Genomic DNA, 25,570 nt, shown 5'->3' with positions numbered 1-25,570 from the left:
CACGACAGGGTCTTGTCACGCTACATTCAGGAGTCCTCGTAAAAAGAAGGCACTTGAACTTGTAAACGCTTTAGGGATGCGCCCATCTTTGCATATAACAGATGTTTGAGCGGATTAGAACACCTTTAAAAGCTTATCAATGAAGTTTGAGCGCTCGCTTTAATCTCGTGTGTTAGCTTGGAAAATACGCAATGTACATTTAGAGGTGGGAATTATTAGAGATTTGACTTAGTTTTGATGAACAAGTTAATAGAAAGTGCATTTAGGAGCTGACGTGTAATCTATAAATCCTTTTTGTGCAATTATGTAACGATATTTAAATAATATCTCGCAGGGGTCACACGGTTGTAATCTGAGCGATAAGCCGGAGAGTGCGCAGAGTCTGAGCCGCTCTGAACGCACCGCCCGGCCGTTGGTTTCTGACGCCCCCTGCTCGGCCTGAAAGCAATTCACTCTGATGACGTCACTCGCAGAGTTGTCATGGCGTCTTTGGGACCGAAGCTACTGCTGCAATTTAGCTAAAATCTGTCGACAGCCTGTAAGTCGAAATGGAGAAAAATGCAAACCTGCATCGAGACACTGACGGGAGCTCATTGTGTGCCACGATTGCGGGAGAAATGGGCGACGTTACGGCTGTCGGCGGAGCGAAAGGGACAGCCGACAAATGCAAGAATAGTGAGGCTCCTCTCAGTACTTTGGTTAACGTTAGTTGTAATATCAGCACCACTAATGTTGCTGCTCCCAGCGCCGTCAATGCCATCTCCAGTGCCGGGAAGTCGGACGTGCCAGAAGTGATTGAAATCCTGCCCGTGCAGGAGAAGAAGAAAGACGCCGAGGCGAGCGGCTCGTTGTCTGGGTCCGTGGATCAGATCAGTAACGGGATGGGGCATGACTCGGTGCTGGCTGCAGGAGACAACCGGGGTGGTGCCTCAAAGTTAGTAAACAACAAACCCGACGAGCCCTCCTCACCTCCCGCTACAGAGAGCACAGATGCGCAGGCTGAGGTTCTGGCTTGTGGAGAAAGTGAACCGACAAAACTTGCTAAACCGACTCATCTGTGTCCGGACAATGCCATCACAGCAAACGTCACGTCGGGTCTGTCCGGTGATCACACCTTGTCGGAGGGATTGCCGAGTGGGAGCGACCCCGATCCCAGCCTCGGCGGAGAGTCCCGAAGCATAGATTCACTCGAGTCCTTCTCCAACCTCAACTCTTGCCCCAGCTCCGACCTGAACAGCGAGGGTCTGGAGGACAGAGGACTGGCTTTGGCCCTCCAGGGCGAGTACGGGGCTGATGGGACAAAGACTTCGTGTGCTAAGGACCGGGCCGCCGGCCAGTCCATATACCACATTAAGTGGATCAAATGGAGGGAGGAGAACACGCCGATCATCACCCAGAACGAGAACGGCCCCTGTCCATTACTGGCTATTATGAATGTCCTTCTGCTTGCATGGAAGGTAAAGGCTCTGAGATGAGCATAGGTCAATAGAAACTCGACACTGATGCAAATAGGCACATTTCATAAGGCATCTCTGTCAGCACTGCAATGGAAATTTTGTTTTAGATTTGCTTATAGGTAATACCACAACTGTCTAATTCTCATCCCTCATCACTTCCCCCTTTAAATGAATACCTGTCTAGACATGTTCAGTCCTGATTTCTCAATTGTAGCAATCAATAAGATTTCATTTCAGCATGTACACACATGCTGAATCCTGGCAAGACATATGCAGAGTGATGAAGATGTGTCCTGTTTGTCCTGTTGCACTGTTTCATACAACAAATGAATGAACAACAGTTGTGCATTTGCTTTTGCTCCAGGTTAAGATGCCACCTATGATGGAAATTATAACCGCTGAGCAGCTGATGGAGTATCTTGGTGAGTGCAGCTTTTGCTCAAAGACGAAAATATGTGTTACATTGAGCCATGTCACCTCACTCATTCTAGACATCTTCAGCCTGGCTCACATGTGCATTAAAGTAAAAATCAGCAGAATGCTGGGTTGCTTTTACAGAGTCACACCAACCTGCGCTTGAAATGTTGCCCACGAGTCCACATAGTAGCAGTTAAAGCCCCTGCCACAGAGTTTCGACATCTCAGTAAACATTCTTGTGTTTCATGTCCTCTCTAATAAGCAGCTACATACTTAAAGGTCAGTTATATATATATATTCCAGAGTCAACAGAGGAAGAGCTCAGAACAGGGGAATCCCCCACAAGCCAGTCCTTCTGCTGCTGCAAAGGAAACTGGAGCTATCTCTCTGCTCTGGCTGTGTCTTGGCCTTCAAAACTGAAATTGCACCCCAGTATCGAAGTATATTGTCTGATTAGCAGGCCTTCTTTCAGAGGTAGAGCCGCCAGTCCTCACTAATGTCTCCTGACAGTACCTTCTGGAGTGTTTAGACTAAAAGATTCCACATCACAGCACTTTATGTTTGATTTATAGACAGATTTTTTTTACATACGTGTTTGTGTGCGTTGCCTAACATGGCTCAACACAATAGTTTATGTAGTGTTATCAAAACGTGCATCCTTTTCCCTCCTAAATGTGTTCATTTGCGTTCACTGTCTGCTTGCACGTAATTACAGCGCACAAAGTTAATCCTGTGTTGCGTTCAGGGGCTTCTGGATAACTTCTAACATCAGCTTCTTTTTTGTACTGTCATAACACAGACACTAAGTGTTATGAAGTTCAGAAGTGGTGTATAAAGTAGGTGGTGGTCATCACTCAGCAGCTCAGCAGTGTGTAGCGTCGCATGTCAGTGATACACAAGCATAGAGGCTATCGGATATACAAGTGAGGGACAGAGATGGGTGAGTCAACAGCTCACTGGTAGTAGAGGGCAGTGAGGGGTTTTCCCTTGTGGACACACTGTAGTAAAACCACTGAGCTATCTGGCCCCCTGTTGGAAAAAATCTCGACTTGCACTGAAGTCTTTATCTAGAGTGACAGCTTCGAAATCAAGTCAGAGGAGGGTTTTACACAGCACTCAGCAGTTAGTCTGCTGGTCAGTCCAAACATCTGACCAAAGATCTTGTGAAATTCAACTTCATGTGTTGTAGTTGCAGAACACTGCTTCAGTTTTCATGAGTCTGATACATCAGTTTAAATGTTGTTCAGCTCAAAAAGTGCAAGTTCGATACAAATAACCCTGAGTTCTAATAAAGAGAGAAGAGAACAGGCCTTTACTTGCTCATGGTAACGTTAACTAAAGTTTCTGTTTAGATCGCCAAGTTTAGGATTGGACCGTTATTTCTCACAGTGTGCACATGAAGAAACCAGTGTGACTTTGTAGATTAGTCATTACAATTATAAAGCACTTTATAAAGCACTAATCAAAAGATTGAAAGCTTTAAAGGCTTTTCCCTGGATGTTCTCCACTCATTCAATCTGCTTGAGCAATATACATATGAAAGCGTTTTTTCTCTCTCCATGCGTGGCTGTTTCTACTTAACATAAATGTTGATGACAAGAGGTCGTCGGCATTCTGCTCTCAGGAAAAGTATGTGTTGACAGTGCAACATGATACTCTCGCCAGTTCCTAATAAATTAATGATTCTCTGTGAAACATTCTGAAAAATACTTACACAAGGGTTTTAAAAGTTCAGCATAGACGGCAATAAAACTTTCACAGCAACAGCAGGAATGCTATTTGCTTTTCTTTCCTTTCAAAGTGTGAGAAGTGCTTGGAACATTAAAAATAACCTGAAGTACCATCACTATCCGCATGAAAGGTAAACAAAAGCCTACAAAAGCAGATGTGTGGCTGTTGTTGGGGATGTCGTGGTCGGCTCTGGCTCGCATTTGGAAAAAATATCCACCTGGTTTAGTGTGAAGTCTGGATTTAGCTGCGCTGATGATAAGGAAGGAGCATGTTTGTAGCGCTGATCGGGCCGAAGCAGCAGGAGCCAGACACCTGCCAGGCTGTGCCCTCTGCTACAGCTCATGCTGCTGCAGAGTCGAGTCGACGGAGCTCTCAGCTGACACCACGGTGGACAGGTACTCGACTGATCCTACGTATCTGGCACAGGGAAACAGCTGGCCGATGCAGAACCTACCAAAGAGCATTAGAGACACCTCAAAGCATCTGTCACATTCTATACAAATCCTTAACTGAAAGGGATCATTAGTGCCAGTGGAGGTAGTAACTGCTTTGCTCTGTTAGTACAATATGAGTCAACATCTCTGTTTCTTTCTGTCCTTGTGCAGGCGACTACATTCTGGAAACCAAACCCAAAGAGATATCAGAGGCTCAGCGGCTAAACTATGAGCAGGTAAGTCTTTGGATCACTGTGCAGTATTTCCAAGAGCTTAAACAGGAGACTTGCTTGAGTTTCTTGAAGATGTTTCACCTCTCAATAGTAAGTGACTTCAAGTAATATACCATGAAAATACAGAATATTATCATTAAGCGTGTGTTTTTCAGCTTATGTGTGTGCATTACTAGTAGTCTGCTGGCTGTTCATGGTACTTATAGGGCTTTTATGATAAACTCACTCTCCTCCTCTCTCTCTCTCTCCCTCTCTGTGTGGAAACCATAATTGTGCAAGTTTAACACAAGCTCTCACTTTGTCTCAATGATACACTCGGAATATCTCAGCCGTTCTCGCTGCCATTGATATATTTTCACCACAGAATACAAAGAGAGCCGTGCACCGCTCTGCTGTCCTGCGCGCACACTCTTTCATTATAACTGCATGCTTACGGTAAAGCGGGTTTGCACGTTGGCATTGAGGCAGCAGAGGTCAGCGGATGCTTCATAATGTGGAAATACGTGCAGAATTGATTGCAAACCGCATAAAAGTGCAGCTTAGCTTTTCTTTTTTTTTTTCCCTTTTTCCACTGCTCTATAGGTTACATAAGATGTGTCTTGCAAGGCCCAGGGAACAACAGGGGTCAGGAGTGTCAGATTATGTTGTTTCACATGGCGGAGAATGCTTAGAGACGCATGGCTGGGTTCAGCTCCCGGCTATTACTGAGGCAGTGTGTGTGTGTGTGTGTGTGTGTGGCTCACCATGAGAGGCACTTGGAGATGGAGCTCCGGCTCCCATGCTTCCTCCCATCTCCACTGCCTGCCTACAGTGTGGGAGGGGCTCCTGCCTCCTGTCCTCTTGCGTGGCAGAGCACCAGCACATCTGTGAATGATTTGAAGCCACACTTGTCCCTCATTTAAAGAAGGAGGAAAAAACATATAATGTGCAGTTTCCTCATAGAAGCTCACCAGACCGGTCTTTCTAAATTTAAGTTGAGCTGAAATACGACCTCCTAAATAAATCGACGGTGTCCCTTAGCATGCACAGTTAAAGCAAGGGAGTGGTTAGAGTTTGTGTTGCATAGTTATTACGGTGGTCTAATCCTAGATGCTGGCCTGGGAGCTGGTTTGCATGTGGGTGTCCCAGTCCATTTGCCATCTGTGTCAGTGCTGTGGTTGGTTGACACAGTTTTGTGGAGAATATAGTGGGCAGGGCTCTGGGATGCTAGGATCGAAGAGAGAGCAAATCAGAAATGTCTTTATGTACATGTCAAACAACATTTTCTCAATATGTTGGAGAGAGATGTCTTTATTCTTTATAGGATTGTTAGAAGATGCAAATGGAGTTGTCCTGGCTTTGAATCAAATTGCAGGAGTTCATAACAGAAGTATTTCTATTTATAAATTCAGCTTAAAAACATCATCTGTCACAGCAGTGCATGAGGATTAAAATAGCAGTTGCACGGCTGCTCTTTAGCTATTGTTAAATATTTACTCCGAGGAGCTGAGGAAGTGAGAGTGTAGTTTTGCTCTGCTTTTGTCTCAGTGGACCCCACTCAACCAGGTGATTCATCCGTGAAGGCTGTTGAGCCGCTGGAGGGAACAGGTTATTGCGTTTAAGAAATGTCTTTCGTTTTAATCTGGTGTCATTCGCTGTAATGGGCATTGTTCACAGCTAGTTTCTTAAAACTTTCTTTTTGTTCTGAGTCGAGCAGATGAAATCCCAACATGGGTGTTAGAAAGCTCTGATCCTTTTGTGTGCTCTTAACCCTGCCTTGTTTGATGATGAATCATTACACATTTTGCATACATATGTGTGTGTTTTGGTGCCCTCTGCATATAAATGTATCTCTAAACAAGCCAGCAGATACATCAGCTTAGACAAAAACGTGATAAGAAAGTGCTGATGGTAATGCCAGAGACAAAGATGTGGTTTATTTTAAGTACAGCTCAGTTTATTAGGTCCATATGGAGGACAGATCATTCAGTGGTGTATTGGGAGATGGGTTGTATTTATAAGATTAGGAATTTATCAGTTACACATATACAGTTTAATACAATCACAATAGCTACATTGCAACAAAATGTATCTCCACGAAGCTTGTAATGAGTTTATGTTGATAATGTCAGAGAAGAGTTGGTCATTTTTATACCATAGATTGTGGTACTGCTGTGTTGGACTGCATTATGTTCAGAGTTGTTCTGTCCTCCTCATGTTTTTAAATGGTACACTAAATTAGTGAGATACTACATCCAATAAATATGTAGAGCAGTGACAGCTGCTCATGTGTGCCAGGATCCATAAAAATATGACCTACATTGTGGAACATTACAATCTTGAAAACTGTTAATTATTTACAGCTCCCACTGATGGGTCGTGGTGTTATGTAATGGTTTGCTCCTGTCCTCCATTGATTGATTTGTTGTTTTTTTTAGGTTCACAGATCTGCCATGTGTATATATATGTTATGAAATGACTGCATTCAGACCTGTAAAACTTTTTGACAAGCACGCACATGATCTATATAACAGTTGCATTCCCTGTTTTAATATTAATTTTGGAAAAACATATACGCTCTGCTACATTTCCCAAATCGAAAAGCAAGGTGCCGTTCTTTTACATAAATATTTACAGTGTGAGACTTGCATTATAGTTTGATTTCTTGGCTGCATTATGTTTTAATGTGGGAATTGCTACACGTGTTGTGTTATCAGCCAAGACTGTCATGTTGAGAACAGAAATCCTTGTGGGAACCGAATCCCTCGTCTTGGCACTGTTCTACCATATTCTGTCAACTACCACTTAATTAGATCTACTCAGGGTAGTGTGTGTGTGTGTGTGTGTGTGTGTGTGTCTGTGTGTGTGTGTGTGTGTGTGTGTGTGTGTGTGTGTGTGTGTGTGTGTGTGTGTGTGTGTGTGTGTGTCTGTGTGTGTCTGTGTGTGTGTCTGTGTGTGTGTCTGTGTGTGTGTGTGTGTGTCTGTGTGTGTCTGTGTCTGTGTGTGTGTGAGAGAGAGAGAGAGAGAGAGAGAAGCAGACAGGCCTTCCCTTAGAAACTTATGCTGAAGTAAAAACACAGAAAGGCCCCAGCAGAGTAGCAGAGCAGAGCTAGTGTTACGCTGTGGGGATACATCCAGCACAAGCCCAGATGAATGTGAGGGATGCAGCGCTAATCATCTGATCTGCAAGCACTCATCTGCTGTAGGAGCCCTCTGCCCTAAAGTGAAGAGATGTGGTCCATTACACAGCCCCACTAATCCTGCCGTCACTGCTGCTCAGAAGCATCCTAATCCACACACTCCGATGAGCTAGCTGTAGGCTTTTCACATCAGCTCTCCACACCAAGAGTCAAAGCTGGAGCAGAGAGCTGCTCCTGGGACTCTCTGAGTCCATGTACACTTTACTGTGAACATTTGCAAATTTATTATAAAATGGAGATTGTATGACATTTGGAGTCATTAGACATCAAAGACAACAGAACAATACGCATCACAGTTATTACACAAGTATTAGAACTACAGTAAATCATGGAAAATATGGATTCACATTCACAATAGTGGTGTTTTCTGACCACTTCACAAATGTGCCAAAGCTAGTTTAGTGATGTAAACTATCCATCCATCCATCCATCCATCTTCTACCGCTGATCCGGGTCGGGTCGCGGGGGCAGCAGCTTTAGGAGGGAAGCCCAGACCTCCCTCTCCCCGGCCACATCATCTAGCTCCTCCCGGGGGACCCCAAGGCGTTCCCAGGCCAGCTGGGAGACATAGTCTCTCCAGCGTGTCCTGGGTCTTCCCCGGGGCCTCTTCCCAGTGGGACGTGCCCTAAACACCTCACCAGGGAGGCGTCCAGGAGGCATCCTAATTAGATGCCCGAGCCGATGTAAACTACTTGCTAGTAATATATGCACAATATTAGCAATGTACGACCCAAATATAGAAAAAATAATAGCATATATATGTGTGTGTGTGTGTGTGTGTGTATATATATATATGTGTGTGTGTGTGTGTGTGTGTGTATATATATATATACACATATATATTTTTTAATTTATTTATTTATATATATTATATATATGTGTATACACACACACACACACACACACACGCACACACACACACACACACACAAACCCAAATATAGAAAGAAATGCAAAAAAATTGCTAAAGTAATATATATATATTTACATATGTATATATAAATCATAAAAATTAATAGTAAAAAAATAAAACTGATGTATTTCTGCAACAGTGGGTTTTACATTGTTAATAGCAACATAGAAAACATATGCAAAATCACTGTACTGAATACAAAAATACAGTTTTTTTAAACAATTAATCCACATCTTGATGCCATTATAATACAATACAAGTCAGTAAACAATAATATTGAATTATCCAGCCCAATTTAAAGTCAGTAAATAACAGATGAAGAAGCAATTTGTAGGATCAAGTTTCATTGTTCTGTTATCTGATGGTAATTTGTTTTGCTTGGGGGTAGTTTTGTTCTTGTATATCATCATCGTTTCTCGTAGCGTATTGTGAAACAGTGTAAATCAAATGGAAATCACTTGCAAATACCCCCTCATAATGGAGTTGTAGGGCTCAGCTGCAGGGCTTATCTTGATCTCGAAGTTAAATGGCAGCAAAAGTTCAGAGCCAGCTGAGAAACATTGCTCTGAGGCTGAATGCAAGAATTGTTCTGTTTCATTGGGTTTTCAAGTGTATGGTGCATTTATGTATGTAAAGTATTTCCTCTAATGTGCACACACTGTGCAGTAAAAGGCAAATTCTCTACTTAAATCCTCAGTTACGATTACTGTTACTGTTTAGCCATTCTGTTGGTTTTTTTTCCTACATATGTATACTTTTGGAAGTTTTAAAATCTTTAATTCCACCAACAGAGATGAAAAAAAACCAATAGAAAAGAAAAAACAAAGGAGAGCACAGCAAACGAGAAGTGCAACAAGAGACATTTCTTATAATAACATTTCTTGTGACAAAGCAAAGTATTTTGATATTTGTTACTTTTTTAACCCAACATTTTCCAGTGAAATCAGTCTCCTTGAATTGAGCTGGCAAATTGAAGTCTTCTCTCCAGGGGAACTTCCATTACCTTTTTTCTACCACATACACACACAGTGTAAACACATGGACCGAAGAAGATCAAAACACCAACTGTACAATTAATGGCCCACTCAATATTACCTTTTTTTTCTAATCTGATTTTGTCTTTAATGTTTTCTTATCGGAGTAAAAAGCAGCATGGAGCCACAATTTTCTCAGTTCTGTTTGAGCCACATGAATATGAGAAAAGAAAATCCATTTAAAACCTGCAGGATCCTAATGGTAGATTTATTTTAATGGAATTTGCAAAAGCTTTACAGGTAGTACAGCTGATGCCAGTAATGACACGAGAGCTTATGATTCTTTAAAGACAAAACCTGAAGTTGTCTAGTGCTGAAAATTGTGTAGCACTTTAGTGAATTAACAGTTGCAAATATCAGCATCTGTCACTGTACGCTGAGATTGATGAAACCCAGGACTGCATATGGAAGATGGACGTAACCACAACAGTGTCACCCAGTGGTTTGTAGATGATGGTTTTGAAGCCTCTAGTTTGGAATTTGGCCATTGCCATCTTGTTTGTTAAAAGCAGATGTGATAAATGAGATTGATCTCACTGAGAACTCGAAGACAGTAAGCAGGCCCATATCTCACTCACAAGGTAGTACGCCCCTAAAGAATATCCTGCTTTTTTTCTGTTCTATTCTTAATGGGATGGGAATTAATATAATGAGCTTCATTTTGTGTTAAGGGAGACTCAAAACTAGCGATTCAGAACATAGACTCATCAGAAGAACATTTACTAAGGTAACAAATTGGGGTAGAAGTGGGCTCATTTTCTCATAGACTTCAAAACAATTTGAACCAGAGGAGTCGCCTCCCTTTTGGCCATTAGAAAGAATGCAGGTTTAAGAAACTTTTAAGTAACCTTCGAATTGACTTCAATTTCAGACCTGGGGTTTATGTCCATCTTTTATATTTAATTCAGGGAGTAGTTCTTATTCAGAGTTGAAGAGAAGTGAAGCAAGATGAAGCAATCATTTCCAAGAGTCTCCCTAAAATAACAAAGTAAGCACAGAGTCTTCTAGATGAAACACACAATAACATTTTGACTAAACTGTTGCTTTAAGACAGGTTTGGGGGGGGGGGGGGTCTGTTTCCAGGAGTTTCTAAGATTACCTCTTTTCATACAACTTCGTGTTGTGGGTTTGAGGGGGTTTAGCTGAGTACACATCTGCAGATACGAAGGTAGACCTGCCCCAGGCATCTTTATGCCTCAGGCTTTCTTTTGTGCAATGCTGTTTTCCTGGTGGGAAGCTCCATACGTATACATATCACAAAGCTCGGTTTCTGTCTGCGTTTCACTGGAGCATTCTAGGTTCTGACAGTCCCTACGTTTTCGAGATTTTAGCTTTTTCCTTCTGTCATCCCAGCCTACTCCATTCATAGTGGCAATACTGGGTTTGTTTTGCCACAGAGTGTTAGTGGCGGGAGGTGGTATCATGTGAAAAAGTGACGTCAGCGCATACCTTCTGCTACAATGACTCATCTCCCATCAGCTGGAAAAAGAGAAGACATGACACATTAACAGAGGCAAAACTGCTATAATTTACCAAAATCCAGGAAAATACGCTCCCCATCCATTTGACTTGAATTTGTAATAAGAAGGTCTACTGGTCTCCATAACTATTTATATTTTACACTAGAGATATCAGTGAACTCTGGATGAACTCTGTGTGTGTGTCTAATGTTAAAAACTCGACAAATGCAGTAATATAATGGCTGCAGATTTTTGCTGAATAACAGACTACACCCTTAAAAGGGTGGCGGATTTTAATCATGTTTCTGACATGACTGCACAAAAAATGTAACATTTCTGGGGAGGCCTGGTGGATTAAAGGTTTAGGTTTCTGACCATGTAGACACAGCGTCCTCTGAGTCCAGCTGGAGACCTGAACTTCATGACATCCCTCCTCTCTGGCTCTCTGTCCCCTAACTTCCTTTTTATGTCTCTGCTGGCCTCTATCAAAAATGTAAAGCAAAAATTCCCCCAAAAAACAACGAAATATTGGATATTGTGTCATGCTCCTGTCCACTCCTTATTAGTATTATCAGAGAAAAATATCATGTCTCATGATGATGACTCTCAAAGCTTGCACAGAAATGTAAGATCACATGGTTTCCTGGCAAAGGCTTCCAGTTCTTCCTGTGGTTGTGGGTTGATTGACAGTAAGCGGAGTGAAACCTAGTAAGTGTAGAAAATGTGAAAACAACTCAGATTAGTCATGGTGACACTAAGCTATACAACAGACGAATTAAACAGTGTGTGCAAAGAAGTTTTTTGTGCCATCATAAACAGCAGCTAATGGTTGTTGATTTCAAGGTGTAAAATCAATCCATGCAATGCTGACCATGCAGATAACCAGGAATAGTAAGGCGGGACACAGCTTGACTGGATGCATCGTATGGCACTGTAATGGGTCTTTTGCAGTAGTCGTATTTGTCTGCTCGTTTCTCGCATAGTTTTTAACAAGAATCTGTATCTTTTTTGTTTTCCAGAACATGAGTGATGCCATGGCAGTGTTGCACAAGCTGCAGACAGGTCTGGATGTGAACGTAAAGTTCACAGGGGTGCGAGTCTTTGAGTACACCCCAGAATGCATCGTGTTTGACCTGCTGGACATCCCTCTTTATCACGGCTGGCTGGTTGACCCACAGGTATTTTCCTTTTGCCCACCATGAAACTCAGCTTGTTTTATTCTCCTCCTGTCTGTCCTCAACACATCTGTGAAGACTGAAATGTTCTCCCAGTCAGTTCTTGCTGGTTGTCTGTTGCTGCTGTCACACCCAGAGGTGGATTCATTGCTGCATGTTAGTTTTTGTCCAGTTCGTATTCACACTAACTTATTACAAAGAAGGAAGGACAAGAAAATACAGAGCACTGACAGAATGACTTCATGGTCTTGGTTAAACACAAAATCTACTGTAACTAAAAGGCAACTGTATGTTTTGCCTCCAAGTAAACCTTATTTTCCTTATTTTCTTCCTTTTTCTTTTATTTCAAGTTCAGCATCTCGTATAATGTAGAACAGTTTTAAAGCAGTTTTATATTTTTGGCATGTCCAGTGGCCTTCACATTTATCCAGATCTGTTCCATCAAAAATTTATATCACAAAACAAATCAATGAAACTAAAATATGAGTAACACCTCAGAAACCTCAAAAGGGAGAAAGGGAAGGAATTAATACATAACTAAATAAAAGACAGCATGTGTGAATAGGAGACATGTGAATAGTTTGAGCATGACACAAAATAAATAAACGTACTGCATTTATAAGGCTGCTACGGGGCTCCAGCTCTTTATAAAGTTGAGGTTTTGGTGTCTTAATACATTTGCTCCATTGTCTCAACAGTTCCCATATTGTGTGTAGAGGATCAGGGTTTAACCATCTCACTGTAACACATTTAATGGGAGCTCCTAATATGATTTGTAGAGAATTCCTCCCTTCCCCCCGGAACCTTCACATCATAACAGAAAAATTCTTTTACGCCACTAAGCGTAGAATTCTTAACTCTGTGCAAGACCAAAAAAATGTGAGTTTGTGATCCACATTTTCACCAGCACTTGTCTGAGCTGATCATAGACCAATTTGCCATTATTTGTGGAGTCTGAAAATGTCTTATTAGACTATTGAAATGTGTCTCCAAATGCACCCTCCTCCATCCTGAACAGTTCTTCCTTAGTAGCTAATTACAATCTAATGATGTACCTCTATTCATTTCAGCTTTCCATTTCTCTTTAGTCAAGTGTTGTTTGGCTTCATGGACAAGAATATTAGACTGGAGGTTATTTTACGAACCTCATTTCCGATTTGTAATTCTGTAAGGAGCTGTTCTATATAGTGTTTATTTTTCATTGTCCAGGTCCATATGTTTTATAAAATCTATCTATCTATCTATCTATCTATCTATCTATCTATCTATCTATCTATCTATCTATCTATCTATCTATCTATCTATCTATCTATCTATCTATCTATCTATCTATCTATCTATATATGTGTGTGTATGTATGTATGTATATATATATATATATATATATATATATATATATATATATATATAAAAATAAAAATAAAGCAATACTTAGTTTTTAGTGCAATTTTATTGCAAACTTTCATTTTAGCATCTTTCTGGATTAAATCTAAGAAAGCTATGACGTGTATAGGTTATTTTTTCTAAAAATCATTCTAAATAAAGAGAATTAATGAGTAGATGTACTAGTTTTCAGATAGAATATATCAAAAAGAATCAAGTTCACACAGTGATTGACACGTAAGTAAGACATTTTTTCTCCCTTTTTTAAATGCTGTCTAAAATCTACTCTGGCTTTTAGTAACACAACAACAGCAGCACTTGGTGAACATTCTTTCCCACAGTTTTTATCTTTGTTTGCAGATGCATGACATTGTCAAGGCAGTGGGCAACTGCAGCTACAACCAGCTGGTAGAGAAGATAATATCCTGCAAACAGTCAGACAACAGCGAGCTGGCAGGGGAAGGTGAGTGCTTTCTCTCCACTCCTTCTACTTCCTGACCTGCCTCACTGCTCTCCTTCCTCTCTGCTTTTTCACACTCATGGACAGAAAAGGAGACAAAGACATTATGCACTTTGGGGTCTCAAAAAACTCTTTTAAACATTAATTCAATAGCACATTTATGACATTATACATGTTTACTGGACTGTCTTGTACAAACACATTCTGCACAAAAGCACGGACAGAGTTTAAAAAAAACAGGACATGCATGTGACTGTTCATTGAATGACCTACTTCCTTGGCTCACAGTTTTCTTACCAGCTGTCAGTAACTTCTCTACTAAATATTTGCTCATTTAACACCGAGCTTCCTGAGTAGCTGTCAGCTGGGCTGCTGCCAAGTCAACACATCCAGGCCTCAGTCGACGTTGTACTGATATGAGATGCTCACTCCTTTCTATTGTATTTCTGCATTTGTATCCCAGAAATTGATTTGAGGACTGTTTTTATGTTGCTGATACCCATCACTGCTTGAACAGATGAATTTTCAACAGACTGATATACTTCTCGATTTAAATTTAGTGTAGTCTGTGTCTCTCAGTTTGAGTATCACACTGCTTTTGTGGATGTTGGCTCCAAATTGAAAGCTGCTCTGTCTTGCAGATGTCCAGTCATTTTCAGCCTACATTGGGTTCATTATAGTATCTGTGACTAGTTCCAGCAGCACAGTCAATAGTTCAAATAGTGACTACAGACTAGTTTCAACAAATGTCTCCGAATAGTGACCTCTGTTGTCTCTGGGCTTATGATGTGAGGAATATATCAGTAAAAATACCTCATTTACCACTATCAAATAAAAGTTATGCTGGTACTGTCCTAAACTAAACAACAAATTATCTTAAGAATAACTTTAATTACTCAGAGGCTAGAGACAGGCAAGGTTTAGCAATACATAGACATATTATAATCAGTCTGTATTTTCTACAAAATACAGGAAATAGAATAAATAAATAAATAAAGATTATTTCCACGTTTTTGCTCTCTCCCTCTTTGGTTTTTCTGTGTGTTGCTTACTCCCCATCTCTGGTTTCCAGGCATCGTAGCAGAGCAGTTTCTGAACAGCACAGCCACTCAGCTGACCTACCACGGCTTATGTGAGCTCACATCCACCGTACAGGAGGGAGAGCTCTGTGTCTTTTTCAGGAATAACCACTTCAGCACCATGATCAAATACAAGGTAAATGCATAACTCTTGGCATTGTTTACATGAGTTACCTTAGTTTCATATGTGGAGCTTAGCATAGAAATTGCAGCAACAAAAGTGGGTCAGAAGTACATGGTATCATCTGTTTTTCCAGTCACCGTTTGGGGTTATGTCGCCCCTGATGTTTAAATGGCAATTATTGTGGTTTGTATGGGATATATGACCACCAACTCGATTTCGCTCTAGTTCTTATTTGAACAGAAATGAGCAAACTTTGCAGTCTTAAAATTTTTACTGTATGATTTGTGTGTGAACTGAAATTGACTAAATTAGTTTTAATTAAATGCTTCTTTGCGGACTGATTACAGAAAAACAATTCAGTCGGATACTTTTGATGAGTAGTTGATGTTTATACAAAACCTTGTGAGTAATATTTAATGACATTGCAACCATTGTAATTATATTTTGCTGTACACTGAGGTCCTTTCTTGTGCCGCTGAAGCTGCACTTTATTTTCCCATAGAATTCATCACACAGACTCGCTATAATAAGTGTTTCAATCCAAGGTTTATAAAAAGGTTTATATTTATGTGTAACAGGTGTACATTATTAAACCAATTATAATGACCCTCTAAGGGATCCCATTCAGTACATATACAGTGGTGGAAAAAAGTTTTCTGACACCTCAAGCATTTGTGAAATATTGCATTAAGAATCACTCTTAGGCCTTCAAGTGCAATTTCTTTTGGTACAGTCACAGCCAACATACTAAACAAATCAGAAAAAAGGCATTAAAAATGTAAGACTGATTGAGTCCATAAAAATACATCAGAAATTTTGAATATTGGGTCGTTTTGGTACCAGTGATCCACTAATGAAGGTCGTGCTTTTTATTTTAAGACACTATTTTTGTTGCTGTGCTTCGTGTCTATATAAAGCCAGCACATTTGAAAGGAACCTTATGCAGGAAACACACCTGAAGATCCAGATTCTCAGCCCTGAAAAGTACAGCTGCCGCCAGATAGCCAGGAAGTGCAGATGCAGTCCTTCAGCAGTTGGATCCACTCTGCAGAAATACAGACGAACCAACAGCTTGGAAGACAAACCAAGGCTTGGGCGTCCGAGGGTTTCTTCAGCAAGAAATGACTGCATCCTGATCCACATGTGCAGAGAAAACCGCTGAATGACATCACAGGAGCTTCAGCAGCAGTGATTAAACCAAACTGCTGTCCAGTGTTCCACCTGCACTGTACGTGGCCGGCTTTTAGATCATGACTTAAGGTCCTACAAGGCTGTCAAGAAGCCTCTGATCAATGAGAGACAGAGAGTAATGGTGTTGTTGGGTCCAAGCACACAAGAACTGGACAGCCAGGAACTGGAAGAAGATTCTGTGGTCCGATGAGTCCAGGGCCAGTAGAACTTGGCTGCAGGACCACAGTATCCAGGTCTTAGAGTGGCCAGCTCAATCCCCGGACATGAACCTCACTAAAAATCTGTGGTGGATTATCAAAACGTCTGTTTCAAAGCATAAACCAAAGAATTAAAAGCAGTAATTCAAGAAGAATGGGACAAGATTACCCCTCAACAGAGTGAAAAGCTGGTGGGGAACATGGCAGCCAGGATTAGCACTTTACTGCGTGCTAATGGTAGGACTACTAAATATTAATTTGATGATGTGATGGTTTATTTATTTTTTGTTAAATTATGAACATATTCTGTTATTTGTTGACTTTGATACCAACAATGTTGAGAACTGACATATTCAAACTGTCAAGAATTTATTTTTGTTTGTTTTTCTTGTAAACCATAAACAAAAATGGTATCATTTGTATTTATTTGTGTCTGTCTAATGCCGCCACACCTTTTGAAACACAGAAAAGATTTTTCCACAAATATTTCATGATGATGTTTGAGATTGTGTAAAATTTTAAAATTGTCCGAAAACTTTTTTCCACCACTGTACATTCAGTTCCATCTGTAACTCCGCAGCTCCCCACAGCTGGCTGGACATTTAGCTGCAGCTGTGACAGACCTTTCCTGTTATCTACAGGAGGGGAAGTGGGCCTGCTTACTTTCATTTTGAATAATACAGTATCATTGCCAATGTAAGCAAAGCTGTGTGTCTGACTCATAACCGTCAGACAACGCATCACGACAGGTAAAACTCTCATGTGATCACTCGGATGCAGATTTTTAAATGGATGCGTACACATAATCACACTTGACCCCTATCCCTGTGAAGATTTTATGTGTGGAGTAACAGTAGAAACCATGTGTGCATGCATATAGTGTTCCACTGATTAGATAGCTGTGTAATGTGTATGCCGTTGTTTCCTAGGGCCAGTTGTACCTCCTGGTTACAGATCAAGGTTTCCTGACAGAGGAGAAGGTCGTCTGGGAGAGTCTGCACAACGTTGACGGAGACGGCAACTTCTGCGACTCGGAGTTCCGGTTGCGGCCTCCTTCTGATCCAGAGACTGTGTACCGCGGCCAGCAGGATCAGATAGACCAGGTCTGAGCACTAATGCAGGCAAGACGAGCCGCACCAGTAATGATTTAACCTTAATGTGCTTAAATGTGATCTGCTTTTCACATTCCGCTAAAGTCAAGACGGAGTGCGAAACTAGAAATAACACACCTCGGTCCTGATTGTACTTCTCTTAGGTACACAACAAACACATCCCATCAGTTCTCTGGAAACACCTGAATCATCTGAGTGAATGACTGCAAGAAATAAACTCCATAAAACTACTCAGCAGCATCCCAGACTAAAAAAAAAAGGAATAGTTCCTAAATAATAAATGTGCTGTAGGTCCCAATACCAACTAACACACAGCAGCCTGAGAATCTCAGGACAGAGCTGCATACTTGCCTCTCTGTTCTCATACATTCTTCACTGTACCGCAGTGTTCTCTTATCAATGCATTGAGCTTTATGTCTCCTACGCAGTTTTACTGGTTTTACAGCTGTCTTCTCATTCGCTGGCCCAAGTGGACCAAACGCTGAGCTTGCTGACAATTGTCTGCCTTTTCTCCCACACAAACAGACCTGACAAGAGCACGGGGGCTATTACTCTATTCTTTTTGCTTACTCTGAAAAATCTGCTCAGGCATTTTTATGCACTCATAATCAATTCAGTAATTTACTAAAAGAGAAAAGGGTACAATAAAGAACACCAACAAAGAATGAAGACACAACTGGCTCATTTAAAGGAGATGTAGTTGTGAATTGTGGCTGTGGTTTTTTGTGGAGTAGCCAAAGAGGAACCAACTCCAGGACAATCAGAGCACAGTATGTACACATTTAAGCATCACAATGGCTGCTTGCTCATAAATCATCAAATCTTTCTGCGTTCATGTCTGTTGTCAGGACTATCTGATGGCACTGTCACTGCAGCAGGAGCAGCAAAGCCAGGACCTTCAGTGGGAGCAGCTCCCTGAAGGCATCAGTGACCTGGAGCTGGCGAAAAAGCTTCAGGAGGAGGAGGACCGACGAGCCTCGCAGTACTACCAGGAGCAAGAGCAGGAGCAGGCGGCAGCAGCAGCAGCAGCAGCAGCAGCAGCAGCACAGGCACAGGTAGGGAGATGAAGGAGTTTAAATAAATGTGGGCTATTTAATGCACACTCGTTGTTGTCTTCTCCTAAGTTTAATGAGTCAGCATCGAGTTTTGGACAACCGTTCAGAAGTACCGACTCCTTTTTTCTCCCCTGATACAGCTGTAAGAGAGGTCCTCTAGTGTGTAGTATAGTCCTGCAGCTGGAACGCACACAAATGTGCAGCAATGCTAAAACAGGCCAGCAATTTCCTGCATCGGAGAACTGCCTATGAAGTGAAGATGTTGCCTTTTTGAAACAGATGGATTTCTGCATCAGAGAGTTTAAGCTGTAAAGGATGTACTGAAGATGAAAATGATAGTGGAATTCTTTTTTCTCGTAATGCTGCCACCTTTTAAAAGAATTATCCAACAAATATTCATCCCCTTTTTCCCACATGTATTTTTGAACCACATACGACATGAAACAAAACAAAAAGAGACAAAAAATTAAACAGAAGTTACAAAGTGACAAAAAAATTAACAAAAATGAGACAAAAAATTACATAAATGACACAAGCGAGACAAAAAAACCCCACAAAATGACAAAAACGATGCTCCACACAACGAATAAAGCAAAACACAAAATGACAAAAAAAACACAAACGAGACAAAAAGGAAACAAAAAACAACTAAAACGTGAGTCAGACAAAAAAAGACAAACAAAAACGACAAAATTTTACAAAAATTACACACAAAAATGATAAAACGAGCAATTTAGTATTTTACTTTGTAATCAAAACAGCTTGTCATGGTTTTACAAATTTACAATTTGCACTTAATATCTTCTCTGTAATTGTTGCACTTTGCAAAGTCATCCTGCGGGCTGCTTGTTTGACATCCCTGCTTTAGAGTCACTAATTTAAGACCTTGTGGTGGTGCTTATCAATTGAATGAAGGTAAAGTGAGCAGAAAGTAACTGACCAAAGTGGAGTAGAAGAAACTCAGAGGAAAAAGTGGCATCCAGCAGAAGGTAGCGAGTCAGAGGACTAATTAATTGAATAAACGCTTCATTAAAATTGAAGAACAGTGATAATACACAAACACTGATACCACATTGGAGTGAATTCTTACTTAATTTGTGCTTTTTGCCTTTTTAGGGGTATCTTTTCTTCTTCGGGTGCACAGATGTTGTGATGTTATGTCAGTAATTGTCATATAAGGTGTAGAGAATCGTAGAATCACTGTATCATGATAACCTCATTATCATGGACCGTGTGTTGTGATCGTATCAGGAGTCGTTCTATGATTCCCACTTCCACTTCAGAGCAATGAGTCTCTTTATTCCAAATGTACACGTATCTATGAATCTATACATTTGTCGTCCTCTGCTCTTGGTCCTGGTTGTGCAGCAGGGCCAGCAGGAGCCCGTGGAGGGCAGCGAGGTGGACCGGGGGGCTGCAGGAGCGGGTGGAGCAGCAGCCGGCGCTGGGCAGGCCGCAGCAGCTGGAGCCACACCCAGCCCGGGAAAACAGCCGTCGAGCGGGGAGCGCAAAGCCAAGAAAGAATCGAAGGATAAAGACAAATGTGTTATTTTGTAACATACAGCGTGTCCGTGTGAGTGTGAGTGTTTTGTGCATTTGCTTATCTGTGAGAAAGGAGACGACATTTGCGTCTCCATGGAGTGGACACACAACGCGCAGCCCCCGCTTGACGACAAACAAGGGAAGGAGACGATTGAGGAGAGACGTGACTAGCAGAGGATTTGCTGTTCCCACACCACTGGTGCCTGCTATCCTCTATCCTCAGTGGAACCTGGATATCAGAGGAAGGGACGCTACAACAACAACAACAACTACCCCTTATCTTTCATAGAGTCGGCCAAACTTTGTTACAAGTTGCACAGTGCACTATATTTGTGATGTGGGGTCAAGTTTATCTGGGGTGGTATATTTTATAGCAAAAGGAATAATCTGAAGAAACAAAACGTCACCCTCACACCATGTTCTTTTCCAACAAAAAATGATTGCTTTCATTCATTTTTAAGTAGTGCAGCTTATAAGCTTTTTTTTGTATGCGTCAATAGTTACAAAACATATATATAGAAAGATCCACTTTTTTTTTTTTTGTCAGTTGTTGATGCCAAGATTCACGTTTTATTTATGTATCTGAGTAACCGGTAGCTTGGACAGGTGTTATTTTTTGTGGAAGCCGAAAGGGATTTTCTCTTGCCTGTTGGAAATGTTACACCACTTGCATCCCCTCTGAAACACTATGTACTAAAGGTTCATTCACGCCAGATAGCTGCCGGATGCTGTAGCTATGTTACAACAATCATCACAGCTTGCCCTGTTCAGATTTGCCTTACCAGAGTATGGCAGTGTTGTATTCTGCTCCGTCTGAATGTGAACGTGTGCTTCTTTTCATGTGTGTGGTGCTATGTGGTTTAGCGGCGTACGGTATACATGTCTCAGTTGCTGAGCATCACTCGTGACAAGTTTCAGTTTGGAAATAGCCAAATCTTTTATGCTGTATTAGTTAAGCTACAAATTTGGGACATTTAATGCTGTTTATGTTACATTAGAGACAGTCAAACTGAATCTGATGTTTCCGAGACACTAGATTCAATTTGTGTTAGATGGTGTTCGAAAGACTCTTTACGTTCTTGCAGTCTCTTCTGGCAGCTTCCTGAAGAGATGCAGTGTGTGTGCGTGTGTGTGTGTGTGTGCGTGTGTGTGCGTATGTGTGCGTGTATCAACTATCATGATCTCCTTTGTTCTGGATGTTTTTTCACTGCCACCAGGTTTTTAAGAGAAACACAACAGAATTCAGTAATATAATATACATTTGTGAACATTTCACGCAAACCTGACTTTCATTTCAAATCTGTCACATTATTATTCAAGGTATGTAACGTGAGTTTCAACTGGGAATACGCAATGTTTGATTTTTGCAGCTGTCATGCAACTTAGGACAATTGCCAATACCAATATATGCACATATTTTTTTCCCACCTGATTGCAGTAGTAGAATTAACATATTATTACCATGCCTGCTCTCATTTGAGTCAAATGTACGCCATGTGTATCTTTAGGTACTATTTTTCAATCAGTCGTAGAGGCTCAATGTTCATTTTGGAATGATGATATTTCCTTTTATAGCCTTTATGCCAAAGCCATGTCAATATCATCGTGCATCCCCAGTTTCAACTCTAGTTACAGTATTATGTGTAGCTGTGTAGATTCAATACGTTCCTCCTTGTTCTGCACAGTTCTTCCTGGCTTAATGTGAAATACTTCTTTACTTTTCCATAACCCCCCCTGTTAATTTCAAAGCGGGGTGGATTCTTCAGTTAATAGAAAATCTGGTCCACAAATGGAGCTGCCCTGTGGTTGGGGTCGCAGGACGTACATTACTGAAATTCTGTGGTGTCGCTCTTAAACCTGCGTGCATTTCACTGCAGCATCGAGCATGCAAACACATGATGTACATATTTACCTAATGCATTCTTATAATGGATTTAGCTAGTGTTGAGTTTGTGCCATTATTGTACCATGGGACTGCCTCCTGAGAAACTTTTCTATCTATACATTCCAGTTGGATGCCTTGACTCAAGCCTTCTGTTACAGACTGAGGGCGACGGTAATCATAGAAGGTCTTTGCCGTGCTTGTAAAGCCGTCTCCGTTGCTTTTGCTCAGTGAGAACTAACTGACAGAGCGATTACATGGAGGCAGCAGGCTACCTACTGTGTGGGAAATCTTTCTTACGGGCTCCGTGTGAGGGCTGGAGGTTGATCTCCGTGTTCGTTTGGCCCTAACAAGGCTGTGTTTTGTATATATATATAACGCCTTACAGCATTTCGACATATTTTATAGGGCAAAAAGGAAACAGGCGTATTTACCAGAATGAGACAATCCATACGATTTTTTCACACGAACATCAGACTAGTACTCTCAGGCCTTTTTTGAAGGGACACATCCTCGAGTGTCTTTTCAAACGGTATGCTTTCTGATGGCACAGTTCCTCGGCCTGTCGTCACTTTCTCAGTCACAGCTTTTAACTCTCTGTATATGTACACACACACACACACACACACAACTATTTTGACACTTTCAAGGATTTAACACTATGTTAATGAAGGCCCTCTTTATCGGACTTCACACTAAAAATGAATTAGCTGCTTCTGATAAAAATGGAAACCTCCTTGGACAGGGTTGACTATTGTTTATTATGGACACTTTTCATTTACAGCTTAGCATTTCTTTTTTCACACTAGAATAATAACAAAAGTTTAAATCATGAAGACAGAAGGGAGGCTTTCTGGCAACATTCTGCTTTTTTTGTCATTTATCTCTCAGCCCATCACATGAACGCGCTGATTAAACATTCCAGTAAAAGTTGAAAAAGAGGAAACTTCATTTTGGGATTTTTGAGTTGATTTTGGAAGATTTTCTGTTTGAGTGAAAAGAGTGTGGAGTGACACATGCCGCACATTTTTATGATTATTTCAGTTACTACTGTGCATTGGCTTGCTATTCCTAGTCATTATTACCAGAATTTGATTTTTTTTTTTTGTTGGAAATGTGTTTGCTTCACCCTACTTCCTACGATGAAATTGATCAGAAGGATATTGTGTGTTCAATGTCTCAAAGTGGTTTCTTGTATGCCTTGTAAAAGTGATGGTGGGGTAAATGCTGTACAATTAGTATTTTGACAAAGGTGATCGTTGAACATGTAGTTGTTGTAATTGGTTTTGCACTGTTACATTGATATGCACTAACAGAAAAGAAACATACCTCATTTTCTACAGAACATAAATTGTGCAAGAGTGCTATTGTTTTTTTGGGTACCTTTTAAAAAAAACAACAAAAAAAACAAAACATGGCCAAAATAATTTTGTCATCTTGGTAGCAGTTGCTCTTAAGCCAGCTGAATAATAATAATAATAATAATAATAATAATAATAATAATCTGTAAAAGTATGAAAGGGCTGTTTAAATGTTTTGGCATCGAATGAAAGAGTACATTTGTTTAAAAGGTAGTACCACTTCAATACAACTTGTTGCAATTTGATATATTCAGGTTAGCGGTGCACCTATACCAGAGTCCAGGCTGCCAGTGCAAAGGCCTGATTAGACGAGGAAGTTATGGATTACAGGAATGGTTAGATGGATGTCATTTGAATTCTTAAAAGAGGTTTTCAAAGTGGGAAGGATGCCCCTGCAGATGAATGAAAGTGAAAACATATTACAGTAGATATCAGATATTCTAAATATATTATCTGGATGAAGAGATAAATTAGATATGCTAAAATTTACTGCTTTTTCCCCAAATTTCCAGTATCAGAAGCTAATAAATGTCCCAGGACAGACCTTTTGTGGCATTTGATGTTACATCAAACAGCTTTTTAGTATTGATGGATTTAACCCTCCGGTTGTCTTCACTTATGGGCACCCAAAAAAAAATATTGTTTCCTTGTCTGAAAAAAATCCAAAAATTCAGCAAAAAAAATTCCCCAAATTTCTGAAAATTTGCAAAACCTTCAGGAGGAAAATTCCAATAATTCCTTAAAAGTTTCCCTTAAAGGTTTAATTTTTTTTTAAAAACTCCCCCAAATTTGGCAAGAAAATTCTTGCAAATATTTTCAAAAAATGAGTAAAAATCTTCCAAAACAATCCTACAAATATCTGAAGTGATTACAAGGAGGAATGAAGGGGCACTGCTTTTCTAAGTTTTGTCTCAGACTTTGAAAACTTCCTGGTCGAACAGAAGCAGCTTTTCAAGACAGAGACTGGTGCTCGAACATATCAGCAAAAAAATAAAACGGTGTAGGTGCACCCCTAATTCAAGTAGTATTTTTTCCAGTCTAGTCCATCATTCAACTACACAATGTTCTCAAAGATGGGTGATTTGCTGAAACTAACGTACAAAAAAAAGAAAAAAAATTAAGGGGAATGGCTGCTTTATAAGGCTTGAGTGTTGTCATTAATGTAGCAGAGGGAAATGTTCATTCTTGTTTGAGACACACATCCAGAGTGCTGAACAATCTAAAGGGAGATCTTTTCTTTAATGCAATATCAAACTCCCACCCAGATTTTACATTGTGATGCATGTATAACGTGGACTGAAAAGTTTGGCGGCGTAAATTTTTTTTTTTTTTTTTTTTAGTAATAACTACCCTGAGACTATAATTTCCACTGAACGGCCTGTTATGTTTATATTTCACATAAAACGAACAAGCAAAAGGAACGTGTTTGTGAATATGGGAGGTTACTCATTTGTGTTGATTTCAATGTTCATCTATTTACATAAATGACCAAATAATGTATGTAGCCTTTCACATTACAGTCACATATTGTATATGGTGATATATATATATATATATAACAAAATGCCTTATAGACGAGGGACATTCAACCTGATTAGAAGTTACCAGGATAATAAAAGACTAAGATCAAAAGCTGCTTGCTTCTCATCATTTGTACTGTTGTAAAATCTTCATTTTCTTAAGCTTTGGAAGTATCCAATTGCATTTTTATTTTTATTAGTTTGGCAGAAACATCAGTCAAGCAAAAGTTTCATTATTTTGAAGGGATGTGTATTAGAGGTTTTAATAAGAGCCAGAAGTGTAAGTTACAAATTGAATGTAAAGCGTCCTTGAATGTCTCCAAAACAGACGTTTATCTGTTGACACTATAAATGTATGTCTGTACAGATGACTGCAAATGTCAGAGAGAAAACATGGAGGTCCAAGGACACTGAAACTGACACTTGAGCAAGTCAGAGCAAAGAAATAAACGTCAGGCAGTAAAGGGATGTTTGAGAAGCGCTCAAATTTTGGTGAAAGTTTAAAAATGACTCAAAGGCATCATTCATATTCCCCCTTTCTTCACTTATGTGTTTATGCATTTTTTTCTGGTGCCAGTCAATTTAAAGCAGCTCTGGAAGCTCCCAAAGAATGATTATCACTTTTCTACAT

General features: G+C 40.4%; 1 protein-coding gene across 2 annotated transcripts; it reads left to right on the top strand.

Moving 5' to 3' along the window:
- Positions 1-464: 464 nt before the first annotated feature.
- On the top strand, positions 465-25,054 carry mindy2 (MINDY lysine 48 deubiquitinase 2). Of its 2 annotated transcripts, none has more exons than XM_055017802.1 (9): positions 465-1,457; positions 1,822-1,879; positions 4,211-4,275; positions 11,878-12,036; positions 13,777-13,879; positions 14,949-15,091; positions 17,397-17,570; positions 18,428-18,634; positions 20,006-25,054. In XM_055017802.1, the coding sequence occupies exons 1-9, from the start codon at positions 549-551 to the stop codon at positions 20,189-20,191; spliced, it is 2,004 nt and encodes a 667-aa protein (XP_054873777.1). In that variant the 5' UTR covers positions 465-548; the 3' UTR covers positions 20,192-25,054. The 2 variants fall into 2 exon arrangements, with proteins under 2 accessions (XP_054873777.1, XP_054873755.1); XM_055017780.1 differs by having other exon boundaries at positions 20,003-25,054.
- Positions 25,055-25,570: the final 516 nt, after the last annotated feature.

Source organism: Amphiprion ocellaris, chromosome 1 (genome assembly GCF_022539595.1).
Source record: "Amphiprion ocellaris isolate individual 3 ecotype Okinawa chromosome 1, ASM2253959v1, whole genome shotgun sequence".
Lineage (NCBI taxonomy): Eukaryota > Metazoa > Chordata > Actinopteri > Pomacentridae > Amphiprion > Amphiprion ocellaris.
The sequence above is the reverse complement of the archived record's forward strand: the minus strand, read 5'-3'. Positions and strand labels throughout refer to the sequence as shown.

What these genes read in the sequence shown, in the direction of transcription:
- mindy2 (XM_055017780.1), top strand. Translation starts at nt 549, where the DNA reads ATGGAGAAAAATGCAAACCTGCATCGAGACACTGACGGGAGCTCATTG. An exon ending in GCAGCTGATGGAGTATCTTG is followed by an intron (nt 1,880 to 4,210) that starts GTGAGTGCAGCT and finishes GTCCTTGTGCAG; the next exon opens with GCGACTACATTCTGGAAACC. An exon ending in CAGCAGCAGCACAGGCACAG is followed by an intron (nt 18,635 to 20,002) that starts GTAGGGAGATGA and finishes CTGGTTGTGCAG; the next exon opens with CAGGGCCAGCAGGAGCCCGT.